The sequence below is a fragment of the Ylistrum balloti genome, unplaced genomic scaffold (genome assembly GCF_031769215.1).
Source record: "Ylistrum balloti isolate Yb309-2 unplaced genomic scaffold, AGI_CSIRO_Ybal_v1 Utg369624, whole genome shotgun sequence".
NCBI lineage: Eukaryota > Metazoa > Mollusca > Bivalvia > Pectinida > Pectinidae > Ylistrum > Ylistrum balloti.
Window position 1 is genome coordinate 962,259 of NW_026781893.1, and position 21,070 is coordinate 983,328.

Consider the following 21,070-nt stretch of genomic DNA (forward strand, 5'->3'; position numbering starts at 1 on the left):
ACTGTACTATACAGTCATTATATCGGCAACCGGGAATAAGACCCCGGATAAGTCCATTGCCAATATAATTTACGGAATTAAGGGTTTAGCTGGTGCGTCGGAAATTTGAGTCATTTAGCAAGTAATCCTCGGTCAAATGCGTGTCATGAATACAGGATCCTTTGGATCTTATTCTTGTCTCTCTGGTTTTAAACTTTTAGAACCACAAACAATTTCCCGTCAACACAAAATGCTTTCTCAACACAGTCTAGTCTGTACGCTTGATGCAGTCTATCCTGGTTGTACTTAGTAAGGTCCTCCGATATAGAGTATGGTGATTTCTTCAAAACACTTCTAGCACTTAGAATGTCATACTTTTCCTCCTGTGAGTAAATTTCACGATTACACTTCTCCTTTTACTGTCATTGAATCGTCCGAGTCTGTGCGTAATGTTTATATCCTTAGTCTGAAGCGGCACTTTCAACTTCGTTTTTACAAACTTCACCACTTTTTCCACACATTCTTTGACAGTCTCTTTTTCTTTGGTATCTTCGAGTCCGAAAATTCTTATCGAATTTTTTCTGCCTTGTTGCTCCAAGTCATTGTATTTTATGGCATACTCTGCCTTACTTTGTTGGAGTTCCATCACCTGATTCTCAAGATAACCAACAGTTTCTTTGAGACTATAATTTTCTTCCTCTAAAGCTTTAATTCTTGCCTGTAACGACTCCACCAGGTCTTTATTTTCGGCTCGAATATTTTCTTTTAGCTCATCCTTGAGAGTTGTCAACTTTTTATCAATATTCACCTTTGTTACCATTGTTATGGATATGCATATAATGGGTTGTGGAAGGGAGAAAACTCACAACTTACGTTATGAAAATGCATATATTTAGCTCCCTTGGGGAAAATCTCTAAAAAAAAAAAGGGAGGAGAAAAGAAAAGAAGAAGTAAAAATGGAAGCATGTTGATCGGAGATAAAAATTTAAATGGTTTATTTTTATTTTAACAAATCCTCTCGTGGTGTGTTTTGTTTTACGATTCACGATTTGCTGGAGCACTATTAGGCGATATATCAATGAACATTTCTCGGGGTTCCAGGCTATGTGACCAAAGTCGTTGTTTAAGAAATTTTGAGAAAGGTGTTGGATGCATGCCAGAGACTGATTTAAATGTCATTTAAATGTTGAAAGCCCACCGACCGACATACATGCAAGTGTACATTTTGTTTACTTTGTTGTATTTTGTTGAAAGCCCACCGGCCGACGTAATACACAGGTAACGTACACAAGTCAAATTCTGTTGAAAGCCCACCGGCCAACATTGTTACATATAAATAGTAGTTCAGTGTTTATAAATTAACAGTGTAAGCCAATCCTCCAACTCAATATCATGGACAATATCACACCATTTAGCACAGAAGATAGTCACGTGGACACAGATTTTGATGAGAGTGAAATTTTGATTGATATATTTCTATCCAGTAATGCAATTCAGGAACCAGATCATTTGTTCTCAAGTACACCCGAGCTTTTATCTAATCTTGTAGATGATGATTTAACTGTTCCATTACAGAGCATTTCCTTTCCTCAGTTTAATTTCTCATCGTCTTCTAAAACCACAGTTCTGGACTTAACCATGTCAAAAATATTCTGGTTATCCCCCATGAAAAAGGAGAGAAATTTCTAGCTGAATTGAAGTCATATGCAACCCTTATAAATGTTTCGGAGGAGGACAATAAACTAATATCAGCCTTCCATTTACACTTGCCTTGACCAGCATTGGCATGATTTAACTCACTACCTCATACCAAAACGCAAACCTGGTGGGCCCATAGGAATTAATTTCAATCCAGATCTAAAACAATTGACTGACAAAGTCCACAAATGCTTATTGAAAATGAAGCATTCAACAAGTTGTGCCTACTTCAAGGACAGCAACTGGAAGATGTTCACTGCTCATTACTGGAGAAAGGCCAGTTAATAAAAACAAAACCTGAACACGAAATTCTGGCACGTTTCATAAGTGGATTGCCCCATGAACTAGCTTTCTTTGTACGTGCAAGGTCCCCGAGAGACCTCTCTGCTGCCTTAACCGCAGCTAAAATGGGTGAAATCTGTGGGTATAGGAAACACCAAGAGGTCTCTAGTGGAGTAGTCTGTTTCATGTCTCCGGGAAAAAAAAGTACCAAACTTGGACAGCAGGTCAAGGCCAGATAGACAAGCTGACTACTCTGGTGGAGTCTATGGCAGTCAGACCATCCAATAAACAATCAAGTTCTTGGCCAGTCCGCCAGACTCGCCATCAATTCAGTCCAGCTCAGCAGCATGGTGACAGCAGGAGTTTCAGTCAACAAATCAAATGTTTTGCATGTCATGGTCAGGGTCATCCTAAACGGCTTTGTAACTGGAATGGAATTGGAGAATCAAGCACAGGGCTACAGTGCCAGCTTTGTCAACAGTGGGGCCATCCAGTTTTCTCATGTAGATTGCTTACCAATAAATCTGCACAGGGAAACCAGCAGAACCAAGGAAGGAGCAGCCCTTTTACTCCAGGAAACCAGGGAAACCAACAGAACCTGGGATGAAACAGACCTCCCTCCTCGGGAAACCGAATGTAAATTCTATAAGTGTGGGGTCAGATCAAGCTCAAGTCCATGATCTTTCACCACCAAGCTTTTTATTTCTCCCTTTCAAAAATCATCCTAAATGCTCTAGATGACACGGGTAGCTCTTTAAATGTTATAAGTGAGAATTTGTATGACAACATCCCATCTTACTTCAAAAATAACTTTCAACGTATTCCGGACCAAAAATTTTTAATGGCAGACAATAAACCAATCAATATCATTGGCACAGCAATAATAAAAATACAAGTAGCTGGATTTGTTCATCATATGCTAGTACATATTCTACCTTGTACATCTCATCCATTGATTCTAGGAGTAAAATATCTGCAAGACAAAGGGGTTATTCTGGATTTTGATAAGTCATTTTCAGTTGTGTGTCCCAAACGAATAGTCCTACCTCCAAATTCAGAAGTTTTGTTATGGGGAGCAGTGCCAAAACACATACTGAATGGTTCACAAGGCATCTATTCCGGAAGTAGCTACTGTATTCATAAGCCTTTTGGTTACCAGGTCATTAGTGACAGTTGCAAGAGACGATTTTGTTCCAATCAAGATTTTAAATCCAAATTTAAATCCTGTAACTTTGCTTCAAGGAAGGACGATAGCACGATTTGAGCATACTTTATATATATATATGTTAGATTATGAAACTTATCAGCTATCAACGGACACTTTGCAAAATGTACAGAAGCCCACCGGCTCTGCACAAGGGATAATTACAGGTGTTACCACTTCCTTCGACTCTTTGTTTGAAATACCGGAACACTTGGCACCACAAGAGAAGGAAAGTCTGCAAGACTTGCTCCGTCATCACAAAGGCCTGTTTGTCACTCCAGAGTCACCAAATCTTGGCCTTACAGATATAGTTCCACACAGGATCCTGCTTAAGCCGGATGCTAAGTCAAGACATCAAAGACCATACCGCCTTCCACCAGATAAACGTGAGGTTTTGAGGCATCAGATTGATGAATTGTTGGATCAGGGAATTAGAGCACCAGTGAAGGAGTCGGAACAGGTAGACATTACAAGCCCAGTTGTACTTGTATCTAAAGAATATCACTCAGGTCAACTAACTAATCATATTACCAAGGCATCTAGTCTATCAAAATTTCGTTTCTGTGTAGATTTTCGCTACCTCCATTCGCAGACACAGATATTTCAGTACCAAATTCCGAACCTGCAAGAACTCACAGAATTTTTTGCTGACAGAAAACCGGCCTACTTTACATCCATCGACTTATCCAAAGGATTCTCCCACATGCCAATTGACCCTGAAAGTACAGGATTAACTGCATTCAACACATGTTACGGGACTTTCAAATTTCAAAGGCTTTCTATGGGGTTAAGTACAGCTCCCAGCACTTTTCAGCTTTTGATGGACACGGTCTTGAGAGGACTCACATTTAGATCTTGTCTCTGTTATATTGATGATGTCCTGATCAGTTCCCAACTTTTGGACAACACATGAAGGATGTTAAGGAGGTGTTCCAACGACTTGAGGCAGCGGGATTGAAGCTCAATCCAAAGAAATGTTCCTTTGCACAGAAATCATGCATTTTTCTTGATCATCAGATTTCAGCAGATGATATCTCTCCACCACCAGATCGTGTGGATGCCACTAGAAACATTTGTTCCCTAAAGGATATCAAGGCTTTGAGGCGAATACTTGGTTTATTCAATTGGTTCAGAAAGTTTATACCAAATTATAGTGCGGAAGCCCAACCTTTGGTTTGTCTTACTCAGTCTAGTGTCTCTTTTTACTGGTCAAAGACGCAACAAGATGCTTTGGATAAACTGAAATCTTTGCTGGTGAATTGCGATATTCTGGCACTTCCAGGCTTTACCAAAACATTTTATTTCGGCGTTGACACCTGTTCAAGAGGAATAGGGTATATGCTTTATCAAAAAGATGAATCAACAGACGATATCAGAGTGATTCGTTTTGGATCGAAGTCACTGAGTCGATGGCAAAGGTCATACGGACCAACCAAACTGGAACTTCTTGGAATGGCCACAGCAATTCCCGATTGTGCATCTTATTTGCGTGGCAACAGGTTTATCATAGAATGCGACCATCAAGCCCTGAAACCGTTATTTCAAAAACAAATGAAAGGTGCAATTTATGAGCGGTGGATCGATATTCTCCAACAATTCAAATTTGAAATTCGCTACAAGGCAGCAGCCCAGATGCAGGTAGCTGACACCCTTTCTAGATCGCCTCAGGAATCTAGAGATTTTTAAAGTCCAGAGGAAGATGACCCTCATTTCCTGTATGTGACAGAAAAAACTAGGGAGTATCGTTTTACCAGAGGGTCACCGCTTGAAAAGTTTGCTGGTTGGCTGTTCTGATACGCAATCTTCATTTCCAGATGAGGTCAACAATGTACAATTGTTTGCAACGGCTATATTACCTTTACAATTGGATGTAGTTGAGACACAATCACCAGCTCCTATACACCATGACAATGTGTATGATGCTGATACAGAAGATCATGATTCTGATAAATCAGCTAAGAAGAAGACATTTAAAAGGAAAGCGACGGTACAGAGGAGAGATTCTTTTCTGAAGGGAACTGTAGTTGGGGAAAATGTCAAGTATGAATCTTCTATGAGCTCAAAGGAGCCAGGGGGACGGAAAGATATTGTAAGTGAATCTTCTATGAGCTCAAATGAGCTAAGGGGACGGAAGGATATTGTAAGTGATTCGCATATTGACTTGACAGTACAGGAATGTATGGATCAGAGTGACTCCTGTAACGATTTTGATGTACCAGATGGTGTTATTTCACTTGTTCCTAGCAGGCAAGACTTCACTAGCAAGGATGAGGTACATTCTTCTTCTGTTTATAATGGATCTGATCTTAAGGTGTCTGACAGAATTCATGACATGACCATATTTTCACAAGGATCTTTTGACCTTAATGCTGTCAAGGAATTACAGTAGAAAGACCCAACATGGCGTTGCATGATCGATTATCTGCGTAACGGAAACTTACCTACTTCTCAAAAGAAGGCAAGAAGGATTGTGATGGAAAGTTTAGATTGCGTACTTATTAGTGATGTCTTGTTCCATTCACGTGTTACCAAATGCAAAAGAACAAAATATCTTCAACAATATCAGCTTTTGCTTCCTGAAGTGATGATCAAGGCTGTTATTCAACTGCATTACGACACACCTATGGCAGGACATGGAGGAATACAGCACACGTTAAACAGTGTAAAGGATTCGTATTACTTCCCAGGTATGACAACCCGTGTCGCGGAGTATATGAGATCGTGTCATGGGTGCCAAGAGCGTGAAGTAACTAAGGCGCATACAAAATCTGGAATAGTTTCATTTCCTACATCGTCCCGTTAATTTGAAGTTTGGGAAATTACAGTCTGTTACAGTCTCAGAGGCAATGTATTCATTGATAACAATATTCGGAACATGTAACACTTTCCTGTCAGACCAAGGATCTGTGTTAATTTCCTCTTGTACTTGATATAAGGCAGGAGTATACTCCAAGCTTTACGCATCATTGTCTCGGTTCAGTAGAGAGGACACATCGAACACTAGTTTAGCGTTTGGCACCCTTCATCCAAGACGACCACCACTGGGACAAAGTTTTTAATATCGCGAAAGGTGACTATGTATACTTACTCAAGACTCCATACGTTGTACAAAATGTCATATCAGATCATCTAGTGCGTTTACTAGATAAAGAAAGTGTTAAGATTCTTACACGTGCTATACATAAGGACAGACTGAAAGCTGTTTTTGTGCGTGTTCCAGAACCTGCAGGCTACTTACTTCCAGATGTCACATCAGCAAATATTTCAAATCATGGACTCCAGAAAGTATACATTACTAGTACAGATGTTGACCAACTTCCACAGAGTGACTTTGACCAACCTACAGCTGTTGATATTACCCAAAGAACCTGTGTTAATTCTCCACAGTCTCAGGGATGGTCTATCAACACGACAGATTCATCGGACTCAAATTTTACTAAAAAGCCCGGCGGCCCAGTTTCTGTAGAACACAATGATAGTACATCGGTTTCCACTCTACCGAGTCAAATTCGGGATCTGTTTCCCAAGATTCCGCTGTCCCATCAACATCCTAGGAGTGCATTTAGGTCTGCAAATGAATCACCAGATAGTCTGGAGAAAGAGCCTACTCCACCGTTGATTCTAGGTTCTCTTTGTCGTCCACAACGTTTTCGTCAAAAACCACTTCCATACAGGGGCTCGGATCATGTGAATCCTGCTGAGCTCTCTCCCTCCATATCCGATCATGGAAAAGTCAAACGTGTTCTTGCAATGAGGAAATCATGACAAGAATTTGAATATCTTGTACATCTAAAGGGGGAACCGGCTCAAAATGCGAAATGTGTTTCTTTTCTAGAGTTGGACATCAAAACAAAGGCAAAGAATCACGCTAGTCCACCTCCTCTTGTGTAGGCTAGTTTATCAACAATTTGTGTCTTGAACATTTGATTTATGTAAAATAGTTTGAATCCAAGCGTCATGTTATATGTGCAGTTGTTATACATCTTTACCTGACAAAACATATGACTCAAGGAAATTTCATAATCTAAGTACATATTGTACTGTTGTACTGAATATATGAACGCTGATGGTAGCTCCTGTTAGCAACATAAATGCGCTGAAATTTCCTGGTTGAGGTGGAACCTATTTTATCTACATGTAGTTGTATCATGATCAGTTAACAATACTACTATGTAGATCTTGCATGGGTTCTTGTACACAATCTGCTGAACTCATTCACAGATTACTATAATGGAACATACACCTTGCAAGCAATCACATATTATGATGTGTTGAATTTATACCGAAGGAAAAAGAAACGCAATGAGGAAATTCCAGGTCAACTACGGGATATAGAAAAGGGTTTTAGAATGTAATCATGGTGTAACTGGAAGATAGCTGACCACTCTGTCATCTACGAGAATTTGATTCGTGTACGTTAAGTAAACCTTTCAAATTTGACGTTGATTCAAGAGTACCCCACTCAAAATGAAGTGCGTTCTGGACCCATCAATGTCGTGTGTGCGGCCGGGCGTTGTCCTGCTGAAACGTCAGTTGATGCTGCTGTACTGGAGGAACAACATGCGGTGCTAGGACTTGATCTCTATAGCGGACGGCAGTGAGATTCCCCTGAATAACGACCAGAGGAGTCTTGATACCATGCGCAATCCCTCCCCATACCATGACCGATCCTCCTCCAAAGCGATCATTCTCTATCACGTAAGCATCTGCATAGCGCTCGTGGGTACGTCTATAGACACGACGTCGGCCGTAAAGGGAAAATCTGGACTTATCTGAGAGCAGGACCCTTCTCCAACTTTGCATTAGGAAGCGTCTTACGGAATGTCTTAGACCGAAGGCACGCAGTCGAGTACGCACTGTCTTTGGATCAATTGGAACATGATAACGCCCAATTGTGTTCCTTGCTGTTTCCGTGGCCATCAGAAATCGATTGCGTTGGTGTGAAAGTCGCATTGCCCTATCCTGCCGACGCGTCGTCACACGAGGGCGACCGCTTCGGGGACAGTCTGCAACCCTTCCGGTGGCATGTAGTCTTTGGATGAGACGGCAAATGTTCGATGGATGGACTACAAATTGATTAGCGACCTGATTTTGCGGGGTACCTTGCATAAGAAGTGCAATGGCACGACCCCTGTCAACTTCGGAGAGTCGTGGCATTTTTACGGTGAACTGTTAATGCTTGAAATATGGGAAATCAAGACGAATATGTCTTAAGATTCGCACACACAGATTTTGAACCAATCCTTTTTACTGGGTTAGAGATATCGTGCTTTTTCTCATATCCTTTTGTACAAGCGGCGTGTGCGGTTTAGTTATGCAACAGTGATTTTAATACGGTACCATAGGGACCTAAATCAAATGCACACATTTGTCAAGTTTCAAGGATGTACGTCAAGGATTTAATTTACAATATTAACTTGGTGCTAATTGCGTTTCTTTTTCCTCTCAGTATAGATACTGAAAGTGCAATCCTGTCGTGTTATGGTTACATTCACGGTTATTTGTATTTCGTTCCTATTTGAGAGTTGATAACTATTCTTTCTGTATGCTTTTGGGATAGCCTTTTAAGAAACAATGATATGTTTTGTAAAGTATCCTGAAAAAAACTATCTTCACTGTAATTTGATCTATGTCTGATGGAAGGAATCAATTTATGACTGTTTCTTTGGGTTATTGATTCAAGAATTTAAGTGTTATATCGTTAATTTTGCATCTAGTTATGTTGTTGACTCCCTTCTACACCCATGGCAAAATTGTATATACAATTTTGAATTAAAGGGGCGGATGTTATGGATATGCATATAATGGGTTGTGGAAGGGAGAAAACTCACAACTTACGTTATGAAAATGCATATGTTTAGCTCCCTTGGGGAAAAATCTCTAAAAAAGGAGGAGAAAAGAAAAGAAGAAATAAAAATGGAAGCATGTTGATCGGAGAGAAAAAATTAAATGGTTTATTTTTATTTCAACAATATCCTCTCATGGCTAGGCCAAGCCATAAAGCCGACACCATATTAGACAGAATCTGGGTAATTTCGTCCAATCGCTGAGTTATGGATTGTTCAGTGTTCTTTGCCGTCGAAGTTGAAGCTCTACTAAAAGGCATTGTGAAAATCTCTCGGAGAGGTGTACGGTCCAAATATATCACAGGTAGGTTACGTATATACGTATACAGGTGTGTCCGTTAGCAGTTGTCACCGCGGTGAGGCACTTTGTCATTGTGTATATTTCACTGTCCATAACACACTTTTTGTCAAAAATACTGGATTCTAAGCAGATATGGTGCCGTTTCATACTTTATAGGAAAAGGATTACTTAAAAATAGGTTGCAAACAAACATGATCGACAATTTGTTGATTTACCAGACACTTGGACGAAGGCTTCACAATCCTATTTAAAGATATCAGCAAGTCCCTGTTTCGCTAAAACCACAAAATGATGAGTGTTTAAGCTACGCTTGAATGCCATTAATCGGACATATCAAGAGAACAGAGCTCACATTTAATAGACGGATTCCAATTTTTACAAAAAACAATATCCTTGTAAAAATCTATACACCTTACAGCGCTCCTCCACCTCAGCAGTAAATTGTTTATAAACTCCAAACAAAGCACCCTGAGAGCCATAGGAGCCTGCTTCCTAACTCTCGCGATATTAAAAGACTGTGATTCGCGCACCGATGATACGCGGTTTCTCGGTAGGGGCCGTTGCGGTCAGGCGCGTTAGAGGCGCGCCTCGGACCAATCCGATGAATCCGGATCAAAAGAGATAATCCCATGTATTCTCATCCATTTCTCCGATGAAATCACTATCAACACGTTCACAGTCCTCCTCGTCCCGTTCACGAAATACGAAAACTGTAGGGTCTGACGCATGAATCGGCACTTTACCCGAGGACGTCGTCATCCAGAGCGGCGTTTGCAGACGTTCCGAGTATGAACGTTCACTATCCGATCCTCTAGGTCACGCACTAATTTGTGAAGGTCGTCGGTGTTGTGTTATTACGATCTAAAGATTCTTTAGCATCGTCAAATAAATTCCCAAGTCCCTCCAAATTCGATTTTCGTTCCAAAACTGTGACGTGTTCCCTATGGTTCGTACCAGTCGTCACTTGTTATTCCAAACCGGTTTACCCACCTCCACAGGATGTAACAATGTTAAAGAAACCTGCCAATATATACACCTATGTTTGAGCAATAACTGCCTGTGCTTATGTACTAAATGTACTGTGTGATATATACAGGTTGCTATAACAACACAATTAATTGCACGAACGAGCTACCCTAACTAGTAACACCCAGCACCGCTGACTGCTCAGCAGTACAGCTACGGGCGAGCGCACACTTTGCCTAACTGCTGCTTTACGAGCTTACTGCCGAACTCTACGGGTCGCTGCAATAGCAATAAATAGCAGAGCCACTGATCGTTTCGTGCGTGATTTGTACACATGCATAACCTGTACACACTGACAGCAGTACGGGGACGCACCAGTCGTACCGCATGCGACGTAACCTGTACACACTGACAGCTCACGTGCCGACGAGTAGCCCGACTGCGCTGGCTGCTGAGCATTCACTATCAGGACGTGTTACCGATATCTCATATCACAAGCCATTCCGGCGAGAGCAGAAGGAGACGTCAATTCTGTTGTAAGCGTCTTAGTAATATACAGTTAGATGTCAATTACATTTGTAAAATGATTTAAAATTGAACATCACTGCATGAATGGGGAGATAACTCTTATTCATTAGAAGGTAGATAAATACTGCTCAAACTCGTCTGAGTAATTGTACTGAGCAGCAGCTCTGCCGGGCTCTTTCTCGAGTACGGATGTGTTCTTCTATTGGTCACCTGTAAAAAATGCAATTGAGAACTGATGTGTATAGGTAATTGATTCTGTTTCATAAATTGTTATCCATTTAAAGAAAAAAAATATATATTTTAATTGTAGAAGTGGTGGAGATCGAAAATGAGGTGGAAGGGAGTAGGTACTCACTTAAGCGCCGGAATTGATGTGAGTTTTTTTTTTTGTTCTTTTTTTTTAATTTCCAGTTTTTGTTAGCCAATCATCAATACTCTGGAAGGAAGGATGTGTATTACTTTTTTTATGTAATGTGTAACATGATTGTTTGAATTTTGTTTAGACATTTTGATCATCAGCGACATCCATGGAATTGTACGTATTTTTCAGTTTATTCTTTGGATGATGTTTCTTAACTGTAACTCCCCCCCCCCCCCCCCCCCCCCCAAGATTTAAGATTTATTTTATTGTGATTATGTAATTGTTCAAAATATCTACGTGACAATTGTTTCCTTACCAATATATAAATATTTATAATACAGGTAAATGTGTGTTCATCTCTTAGTTTAGTTAATGCTAACTTTTATGACGATTATGTCAAATAAATGTTTAATTTGTAAACTATTGCTATTTTGGGTTGTTTTTATTTGGTTTTGTATTATGTTTTTGTTTTTATTATATTTTTTCTTTGTTATTTTGATGTAAACGTTAAAAATTGATGACTACGTTTAAAAAAGGAATTACTGGTATCGATTGTCCCCACAAAATGGGTCACTATGATGCACAGAGGAATATTCGTGCTAATCAAATATCATGTCGAATACACATAATTGCTTACGTTTTTTTATTAACTTTGCTGATTGTTTCCATGAACTGAAACACTACTATTTTGAAATGCATGCATAGTTATAGCTTGCAGATGATATACGCCCTTGATGCTGTTACTGACTTTACTCTGTACTATGTGAGTGTTAGTCAATCGTTTCGTGAAAGATTCGGTCGTTATCTTCTAACGGGTTAACAATGGCTCTGACTTTCATCCACGGAGATGATTCGATACATCTGCTTTGCTCACTCATACAGCAAATGTAAAATGTTTCATACATTCAATATGACATATAAGTTAATTGTACAATAAATTTGTGTTACACGTTACGTCAAATAGCTCACAATATATTTGATGGAAGAGTCACCTCAAAGTTATTCACTTTTGATAATAATGAGAGAACTCGCGGGCACAATTTCAAAATTTTTAAATGTCGTTGTAACACGGAACTTAGGAGCAACCATTTTACCTTTAGAGTTGTAGACACTCGGAATAATCTTCCCGTTCATATTGTTAATGCAAATTCAGTTAGATACTTTGAGTAAATTTTGGATGAACACTTTCAAGATAGAATTTATGATTATTGATAACTATGATATGCGTTAACTTTTAAAAGCCATTGACACAATTTGTATATTTATCACTGTGTTTCAGATATGGATATAAAGGCTTAAAGCATGCGTCCATAAATTTGTCATTAAATGTCATTAAATGTTACATCACCTAAAACGTTTCGAAACACCATCACCTTATGGATGGAAAGATGAACTATGAACTATGACACTTGAACAGTTTGATTTGTTCCTAAAAATTTAATCTTAAAACTGCATCTCTTCTTCCCTTACTTTAACACTAGTCTGGACCTTGCTTGTACTGGCTGGATCTTGCCTAGGCCTATTGTTACTTGATAATTCTATACAGAATGATACATATATCCCAATCCCCATTTGAAAGAAGCGTACTGGCAACATCGGATGAGTCTCCCGTCATTTATCTCTTGTCTCCACGATGTCCGTTGTTTTATCAATGAACCTTTATATTTCCCATTCAGAGATACAGATAAGGAGTTTGATTATATACAGTATGACTCGATACAAACAAAAAGTTAGAAAGACGATCCCCGCAAAGAAGTATTATAAGCTTTTTCGTATGCCTTGACCTACACCCTGACACAAATCTGTCGACATGTCGTGTTTTTCTTTTCTTTTTTGGAGCTTAACGTCCTTTTCCGGTTATAACCGAGCCTAGGACACCGACATGTAGTGTGGGTGGAGCTTCTAGTGATATACCATCAACGGTTGAAAGCGGAGTGTTTTGATTGGCTGAGAACATGTCAGGTACACCGTTACGAACAAAACTGTGAAGTCCTTAGTTTTTGTTTTTTGTCGTTGGTATTGCGATGGAAATAACACTTTTGGACTCGAATTATTTTAGAATGACGATTATTTGTCTGGTTTAATGTATTCGTCTCGTGTTAAAGCGACATAACGATAAAACGAAATTTTACTGGTTTATTTTTATCATTGCATATACATATATATATCATATCAAGTGTATCAACTTATGAACAATGACTTCTTGTCTGAATTGGTCGCGACAAAGTTGGCAATTAATGCTACTTAATTCGTAATTCTGAATTGACTTTCATTAATCAAATAAAACACTCATGATAATATCTATTGCTGAAAAAGGGAATTTTAGAAATCGACTCTGAATATCGGAATATCACAGAAACGTAACTTGAAGTTTTAAAAACACTTACAATCAGTAAAGAAAGTAATCTTTTTTTACCGTGATGTCCATTTCTAATCTCCAGTATAAGCATATAAACAACCATACATGTTGTACATATTTACACGTAGCCATCAGTCCGTCCTATCCGTCAGAATGGTTGTAAATATCCGGTGTCAGTCCGTCCTGTCCGTCATTAATGTTGTAAATATCCGGTGTCAGTCAGTCCTACCTAGCAGTACTAATGTAAATGTCCGGTGTCAGTCCGTTCTATCCGTCAGTACTGTTGTAAATATCCGGCGTCAGTCAGTCCTGTCAGCCAGTATTGCTGCAAATATCCGATGTCAGTCAGTCCTGTCAGCCAGTACTGTTGTAAATATCCGATGTCAGTCAGTTCTACCTAACAGTACTGTTGTAAATAAACGGTGTCAATCAGTCCTACCTAACAGTACTGTTGTAAATAAACGGTGTCAATCAGTCCTACCTAACAGTATTGTTGTAAATATCCGGTGTCAGTATGTCCTATCCGTCAGTACTGTTGTAAAATACCCGGTGTCAGTCAGTCCTACCTAACAGTACTGTTGTAAATATCCGGTGTCAGTCCGTCCTATCCGTCAGTACTGTTGTAAATATCCGGTGTCAGTATGTCCTGTCCGTCAGTACTGTTGTAAATATCCGGTGTCAGTCCGTCCTATCCGTCAATACTGTTGTAAATATCCGGTGTCAGTATGTCCTGTCCGTCAGTACTGTTGTAAATATCCGGTGTCAATCAGTCCTACCTAACAGTACTGCTGTAAATATCCGATGTCAGTCAGTCCTATCCGTCAGTACTGTTGTAAATATCCGGTGTCAGTCAGTCCTGTCAGCCAGTACTGTTGTAAATATCCGATGTCAGTCAGTCCTACCTAACAGTACTGTTGTAAATACCCGGTGTCAATCAGTCCTACCTAACAGTACTGTTGTAAATACCCGGTGTCAATCAGTCCTACCTAACAGTACTGTTGTTAATTTCCGGTGTCAGTATGTCCTATCCGTCAGTACTGTTGTAAATACCCGGTGTCAGTCAGTCCTACCTAACAGTACGGTTGTAAATACCCGGTGTCAACCAGTCCTACCTAACAGTACTGTTGTAAATACCCGGTGTCAGTCAGTCCTACCTAACAGTACTGTTGTAAATATCCGGTGTCAGTCTGTCTTATCCGTCAGTACTGTTGTAAATATCCGGTGTCAGTATGTCCTGTCCGTCAGTACTGTTGTAAATATCCGGTGTCAGTCAGTCCTGTCAGCCAGTATTGTTGCAAATGTCCTGTCAGCCAGTACTGTTGTAAATATCCGATGTCAGTCAGTCCTACCTAACAGTACTGTTGTAAATAAACGGTGTCAATCAGTCCTACCTAACAGTACTGTTGTAAATAAACGGTGTCAATCAGTCCTACCTAACAGTATTGTTGTAAATATCCGGTGTCAGTATGTCCTATCCGTCAGTACTGTTGTAAAATACCCGGTGTCAGTCAGTCCTACCTAACAGTACTGTTGTAAATACCCGGTGTCAATCAGTCCTACCTAACAGTACTGTTGTAAATACCCGGTGTCAATCAGTCCTACCTAACAGTACTGTTGTAAATATCCGGTGTCAGTATGTCCTATCCGTCAGTACTGTTGTAAATACCCGGTGTCAGTCAGTCCTACCTAACAGTACTGTTGTAAATACCCGGTGTCAACCAGTCCTACCTAACAGTACCGTTGTAAATACCCGGTGTCAGTCAGTCCTACCTAACAGTACTGTTGTAAATATCCGGTGTCAGTCTGTCCTATCCGTCAGTACTGTTGTAAATATCCGGTGTCAGTATGTCCTGTCCGTCAGTACTGTTGTAACTACCTGGTGTCAGTCCGTCCTATCCGTCAGTACTGTTGTGAATATCCGGTGTCAGTCAGTCCTATCCGTCAGTACGGTTGTAAATATCCTGTGTCAGTCTGTCCTATCCGTCAGTACTGTTGTAAATATCCGGTGTCAGTCAGTCCTATCCGTCAATACTGTTGTAAATATCCGGTGTCAGTAGGTCAGCACTGTTGTAAATATCCGGTGTCAGAGAGTCCTATCCGTCAGTACTGTTGTACATGTCCAAGTTTCATTCCGTCATACAAACTGAACTCATTCGTTACTGATTTGCACTAACGATAGTGGCGTGGTCACTCTGAGGGAACAGGTGTCCGCATTCCCAGACTGCGAGTCACAAACAAGTGAAACACAGAGCTAGAATTCCACAACAATCACAGCCATGAAGGTTCTGGCTTTATTCCCTCTCCTAGTTGCTATTCTGGTAAGTTGACCCTGTTTGTGAATCAAATGTTTGATTTCAGTACACAAAACATTGGATTTATATGTTCGAGTCCACATCATTATTGCCCCTGAGTCATTCCAAGTCACGTTGACGTTTCTTATAGGATTTCGTGTGAGAACCGCAATGTTGTTTTAAATGTTTAATTTAGGGAATTGATACGATTTTAAGGATTTGATGTATCGACTTATACTATCGATACTTTGTGACGTAGGTTATAGTCCTAGAAATTCAACCATAGTTAAGGCACTGTCCAGAAAAAGATCCACATCCTCAACCAAACACTCTGCAGTATAACAATTACTTTACTTATAATGTGCAAGAAACAGATATTTTTACACGTGTTTTCTCATCACATGAAATTGATGAAACAAGTATAAAAAATTTTGCATTTGTCCGAGCTTCAATCTTCAAGGTTTAGACGGATGTTATATTCTGTATGCCGCATTATTGAAATACATACATTACCAAACAAACCATTTGTCAAAATAGGATGTAAGGATATTGAAATCAGAAATAAATTTGCAATATTTTCACTCTGTATCGTTTGTGACATCTTATCACCGATGACGTAGTAGTAAAAACAATGGCACCTTTCAACAAATCATAACTCCGCTAGGTGTTATTGCACGTGAATTTATATCAGTAACGAACAGCATGTAACGAGCGATAATTAATCACAAGGTCATTCTGTGATAAGTCTAAAATAAAGGTACGATGTTTACTTTTGTTCGGAAATTGTGTTTATGCTTCAGTTAGTGGACGGTCAGACAGAACAGGTTTGTCATGATCAGTCAGACTGTGGAGAATGGGAATGTTGTGTAGCCGACGCGGACAAACGGACCGCCAACCACAAACGTTTTATATTCCAACATACGTCCGGGGTGTGTCGTCCAAAGAGGTACCAAGGACTCACTTGTCACGTGTTCCTACAGCAATTTAACGGGATATTCAATGACTACTGTCCCTGTGACGAAGGTCTTGTCTGTGAGGGCACCACCATTCTCAGCAACGGACACCACACCAATCCCAAATGTATTCCCGCGGACGAGGCGCACAGCACACCAGCACCTCATTGAGGTTTTAAGTTCGGGGTTTCACTCGCATACCCAGAGACACATCGAATTATCGTATATAGGGGTTATAATTACAAGGGAATGCACCATTAAAATAATCCAGCAAAAAAACTAATGTTACCTTATCTCTGTACCAGCAATTCTCCAATCATTCATTCCACTCCCCCACCCCCTCACAATATATTGTGACAATTATTTGTATTACCATATGTGCATCACAACCGAGGAATAATTGAAAGGAGACCTATTAGTGTAACATTACATAATATTATCATATAACAGGCCTGTTGGCCAGTGAATTCACATGTAAAAATATTGCTCACTCTGTTAATACATTCTGGAGCGTTTTTCATTGGTTGCACTAGTCAGAAATCGACTGTGATGTCATAATATGGGCAATGGCATTTCGTCATGGATAGAAAATTCAAGGAGAATAAGACCAGATGTTCTGGAAGAGTAAACGCCTTCTACTACATCGACGACACCCGCCACGTAAATCCAAGAAAGTAATGCCACGTTTTCAAATGAAACCAAGGTATACAACAACGGAACCAACAGATATACTAACGAGCATTAAACACGTCCAGTTTCATATCACACAAAGAAAAAGAATATTTCTCTTTGAGATCGCTATGGCGACCATGAATCTTCTCCATAATTTTCATCAACCTGCATCTTGTGAACCCCTGTGTTACGAGTTTATCCGTGACGATTTCTTGCACGAAAATCGTGATGATGGGAACAGGCCCTTGAATTTCCACTCAACTGTGACATGTAAATACTATAAGTTGGAGATGCAGTGATACACCTATTCAGAAATGGAAAAGTCACAAAAAGTATCTTAAACTTGTTTTCATTTCATTTATGGTTTTCTGAAACTATATAAAATCTCATAATAAATTAATACTGATTTCAGATCCTATATATCTATACATTAGAATAAGCTAAAACATCTCCTGTGATGCTGTTAGGTAATGTGCTGTGAAAACAGACAATAATATCCTAAGTATGTGAAAAATGGTAATAATTATGTTTTAAGTTAAAATGCTAAAACACAAAATTTATCACGGCACATGATGCAATAGTATACGATAAAAGTGCATCAGTTATACATATAAGAAATTTTGCTGTTATGGCATGATGAGGGAGAACGCAGCTAAACACGTGTTTGTCCCTTATTTGACAATTTTGGCACTTAGATTTCAGTGTCCTGCAGATACCATAAAACTGGATGTATATTTCCAAAAGACTAAAATTAATTTACAAAATTGTAAATGATTTTTTTTTTTCAAAAAAAGAAAATTTTGATTCTCATACGAGAATAACGCACATATTGATTAGAAAATAAAGGGTAGGTACGTTGGTGACTTTATAATTTTTATTTGCCAATGTACAGATTTTTTGGCAGCCGTAAAAAACATGATTTTAAAAAAGAAAGAAAACGAGACTTGGGTGACAAGTTGATTATTGTACATATAGTACAAATTGACTTCTAATTTGAATCTCTCTCTTATGAAAGTAACAATAACTATTTTCATAGTGTTTACCGCTAGCCTTCATTTCTGACAATACATGTAGGATTGTTGCTATGCCTGCAATTTATCAATTAATATGCAAACACACATCGGTACAATATTTAGACATAACATTAACTTTATGGAAACAATCTCCATTTTCTCTATTAAAATATCCTCCACGACACTAACTAATTCAGCAAATAAAAAAATTAACAATTTTCTTCTTGAAACCGGTGTTGGAAGTGACCGTGATTTTTTTGCATGTCATTCCTAATGGAATATTCGGTATTAATTATGATATATACCATAAACAGACTATGAATTTTATATCTATTAAACTATTTTTAGCATATTTTGCCATAAACCTCTACTCCAAACTGAATCAATGTTTTAAGTCAATGGAAGAAAAATAGAGATTTCACCTAAATGCAAAATATAACGATATCAGTACGTCGACATCTTTCTGCTATATAAAACTTTTTAGAATTTATCTTTCGAGGGGAGGTAACTCGTAATGTTTTACATTACTGACACGCATTGCAAGGTACATAATGCTGAATGTAGACTGACACAGTTCTCTGTAGAGTGTAATCTTGTAATTCCGCAATTACACTAAGTACTAAATCTGTTATATGAACAAGATCCATTGTATGACATCCTTATATCTCAATTCTACCCAAATCATTGTTAATGACTCCTGTAAATAAAACAATAGACTCTACTGATTAGATTTCAGTACCATAAACATCTTGATATCTCTCGGACACTTTATCTAATAACGGCTCCTGGTAGGAGTCTATACAATGCATTGGCAGAAAAAATGGTTTTACAGAAAAAATACAAATTAATTACACTTTTTTTAAATAGAAATTTAGAATCGTACTCAGCGGAGCCCAAAAATGACTTTAATTGCACCATACAACCGTTTCGTCCTTCTAGGATTCGTCAGTGATATTCGATTTTGAACCTTAGGAGACGAAATACAGGTCAAAGGTCACGGTCAAGACAACGTGGTACTCGTGGACTCCTGGAGATTTATACGGAGGTGGTATCGCCGTTTTCTCGGGTTTACACGTATTTTTAAAAGATTGTGAGTTTGAATTAAGATATATTTAACAAATTGATATTTTTCTGTTGGTTTAGAATGTTGCGTTTATTTCCTCCCATGGTTTGCATGCATGATAATTCACTGCCAAATGATGGTCAACATGATATAATTTTCCAATTTTATTGTATAACTCCTACCTCACATTTTTACGAAATTAAAAAGCACCAACTTTTGTCAATTTCACTTTCATCCCAAATTCCTTTCACTCACACTTTATATCAATTGTTATTTCGACCTTGTTTTTTTCTCTACAATTATCAACACACTTCTTATTCCGATCCAATAGACTCCTTTAGATATATAAAAATATGTTATTCTTTCTCCTTTTCCATCCCAAAAAAATACATGTTAGAGGTGATAATTATAATCAACCAAGCGTAACCCAACACAACTTTCATCTCATTGTCAACAAAACACTAAAATAACTTTACAAAGAAAGACATGGACGTTGCAAAGTGTATCAAATTAGTAGCAACACTCAAATCTTATATTTAACAAATTGGTCAAAATTCCCCGTGCATTCGTCTCTGGTTTGAACATTAGGTAAAGTCTATGGTTTATGAATGTTATCGGTATTTGTATTCAACTCTATAGCTAATCCAAACAAACCAAGATAAGGTATCAAAACTAACACACACTCTTGTCCACGTTATCAGAAAACCGAGATATGTGCGACACACCACAAAGTCTTACACTAGCCGACATTTGATCAATCGAGGCAAGGTCTGGCGATACATTGATGCAGATAACTTATTAAATCCTTGTAACTTTTCAAAGGTAACTTTACATATAATCATACATAAAAAAACATAAGTACAAATAAGAAAAGAAAAACCCCCTCCCCTCTCCCAAAAGTCAACAACAAAAACCCCTAATAAACATGATTTCGCTTGTTAGATCATTTGTGTCTAGAGTAGCCAACTTATCCCAGTGTAGGTAAACCTTCTTACGGTTGAAGCCAATGTTCAACGATAACACATCAATGAATAACAAACATTAGACCTTTGTGTTATCAACCCACAGCGAGCCCCTTGTAACTGCCTGGTAAACGCGATACCTGTCTCCCGCTGTCTTATGAGGTAAGTTAATGCTAAACAACATTTTCTCATGTTTTTAACCAGTTCACGATTTGGATAAAACTTTAAATCTTATTTAACTAAGTTTTTTAATGCGTTTTCCTCAAATTGGTCAAAGACAGCTAAAGTTCACCGCGGCGTGCTCAAATTGGTTGCTGACCGCCTACGCCCTCTAAAATGAACACCATGTGGTTAATTCTCGTCAAAATGCACTATCGTGTGCTCCAATCGGTATTCACCGACGTGTTTTCCAGTTTGTTAATGACTATAGTTAATGATCGCCATTATTAAGCTAAGTGTACTCAAATCAGTTAAAATTTACAAACACTCACTAAGGTGTGTCCCGATTGGTTAACGATCGCAAACAGTCACTAAGGTGCGCCTCAATTGGTTAATGATTAATTGGGTCACTTATTTTGGTTTTGTTTCAGTT

General features: G+C 38.8%; 1 protein-coding gene across 1 annotated transcript; it reads left to right on the forward strand.

Moving 5' to 3' along the window:
• The first annotated feature begins 15,800 nt into the window (after nucleotides 1-15,800).
• LOC132550663 (venom protein 164-like) lies at nucleotides 15,801-16,939 on the forward strand. Its single transcript, XM_060214758.1, has 2 exons — nucleotides 15,801-15,842; nucleotides 16,616-16,939. Exons 1-2 carry the CDS (start codon nucleotides 15,801-15,803, stop codon nucleotides 16,937-16,939), a joined length of 366 nt encoding a protein of 121 aa, XP_060070741.1.
• The last annotated feature ends 4,131 nt before the right edge of the window (nucleotides 16,940-21,070 follow it).